The sequence below is a fragment of the Pygoscelis adeliae genome, unplaced genomic scaffold (assembly GCF_000699105.1).
Source record: "Pygoscelis adeliae isolate BGI_AS28 unplaced genomic scaffold, ASM69910v1 Scaffold927, whole genome shotgun sequence".
NCBI lineage: Eukaryota > Metazoa > Chordata > Aves > Sphenisciformes > Spheniscidae > Pygoscelis > Pygoscelis adeliae.
This window is the reverse complement of record NW_008825169.1, coordinates 5,343-6,219: the sequence shown is the minus strand read 5'-3', so window position 1 is coordinate 6,219 and position 877 is coordinate 5,343. Positions and strand designations below refer to the sequence as shown.

The 877-nt window shown below is 68.0% G+C and overlaps 1 protein-coding gene across 1 annotated transcript in view; it reads left to right on the top strand.

The window, feature by feature from the left end:
* LOC103921022 (PAB-dependent poly(A)-specific ribonuclease subunit PAN2-like) overlaps positions 1 to 877 on the top strand; it is a gene marked incomplete at its 3' end in the record, with an annotated part of 19,060 nt that overhangs the window by 12,905 nt on the left and 5,278 nt on the right. The window contains exons 21-22 of the mRNA XM_009328915.1: positions 37 to 234; positions 440 to 553. Of these exons, the coding sequence (XP_009327190.1) occupies positions 37 to 234; positions 440 to 553 (312 nt within the window). The remainder of the gene's footprint in view (positions 1 to 36; positions 235 to 439; positions 554 to 877) is intronic.

Below are 877 nucleotides of genomic sequence, written 5' to 3'. Positions count from 1 at the left end.
GGGGCCGCCCCCGCTGATCTCGCGCTCGTGCCGCAGGTGCCCTACGCCCGGTCGGAGGCACATCTGACGGAGCTGCTGGAGCGGGTGTGTGAGAAGATGAAGGAATACGGGGAAAAAGTGGATCCGTCCACACACCGTAAGAGTTATGTCCGGGTGATTTCCCACGACGGGACCAAGATGGACCTCTCCGGGGTCAAAATTGATGGAGGGTGGCGGCACCTGCTGTGTTCGGCAGCTGCGGCCCTTCTGGGGATGAGCTGGTCCCGCCGGCAGTTCCTGGTCACTTCCCCTGGTCCTTCCTGGGGCTGGAGGGGGAGGAGGCTGCTCCCGGGCTGGGGTTTGCGTGTGCGGGGCCCAGCTCTGGGCTCCCCTGGGTGCTGTCGGCATCGCCTGGCACCTGCGCGGTTGCTGGCTGACCCGCGGGCGGCTCCCGTTGCAGTGCGAGAGCATCGCCGAGGAGTACGAGGACGAACTCATCGAGTTCCTCTCCCACGAGGCTGACAATGTCAAGGACCGGCTCTGCAGCAAGCGGACGGGTGAGCTGGGCTGGGCTGTCTCGGGGAGGGGTCTCTCCTGCTGCCGGGGGGAGTCGTAGCTGCTCTGTCAGCGGGAGGAACTGCCGGCCCAGAGCAGGGAGGACGCACAGGAGCTCGGCTCTGCAGCAAGCGGACGGGTGAGCTGGGCTGGGCTGTCTCGGGGAGGGGTCTCTCCTGCTGCCGGGGGGAGTCGTAGCTGCTCTGTCAGCGGGAGGAACTGCCGGCCCAGAGCAGGGAGGATGCACAGGAGCTCCGAGTCCTCCCCGAATCCCGACATCCCTCGGCCCCGTGGAGCAGCCCCTCTCCGGCAGCCCGGTGCCGGGGTGCACCGCCCTGCTGCC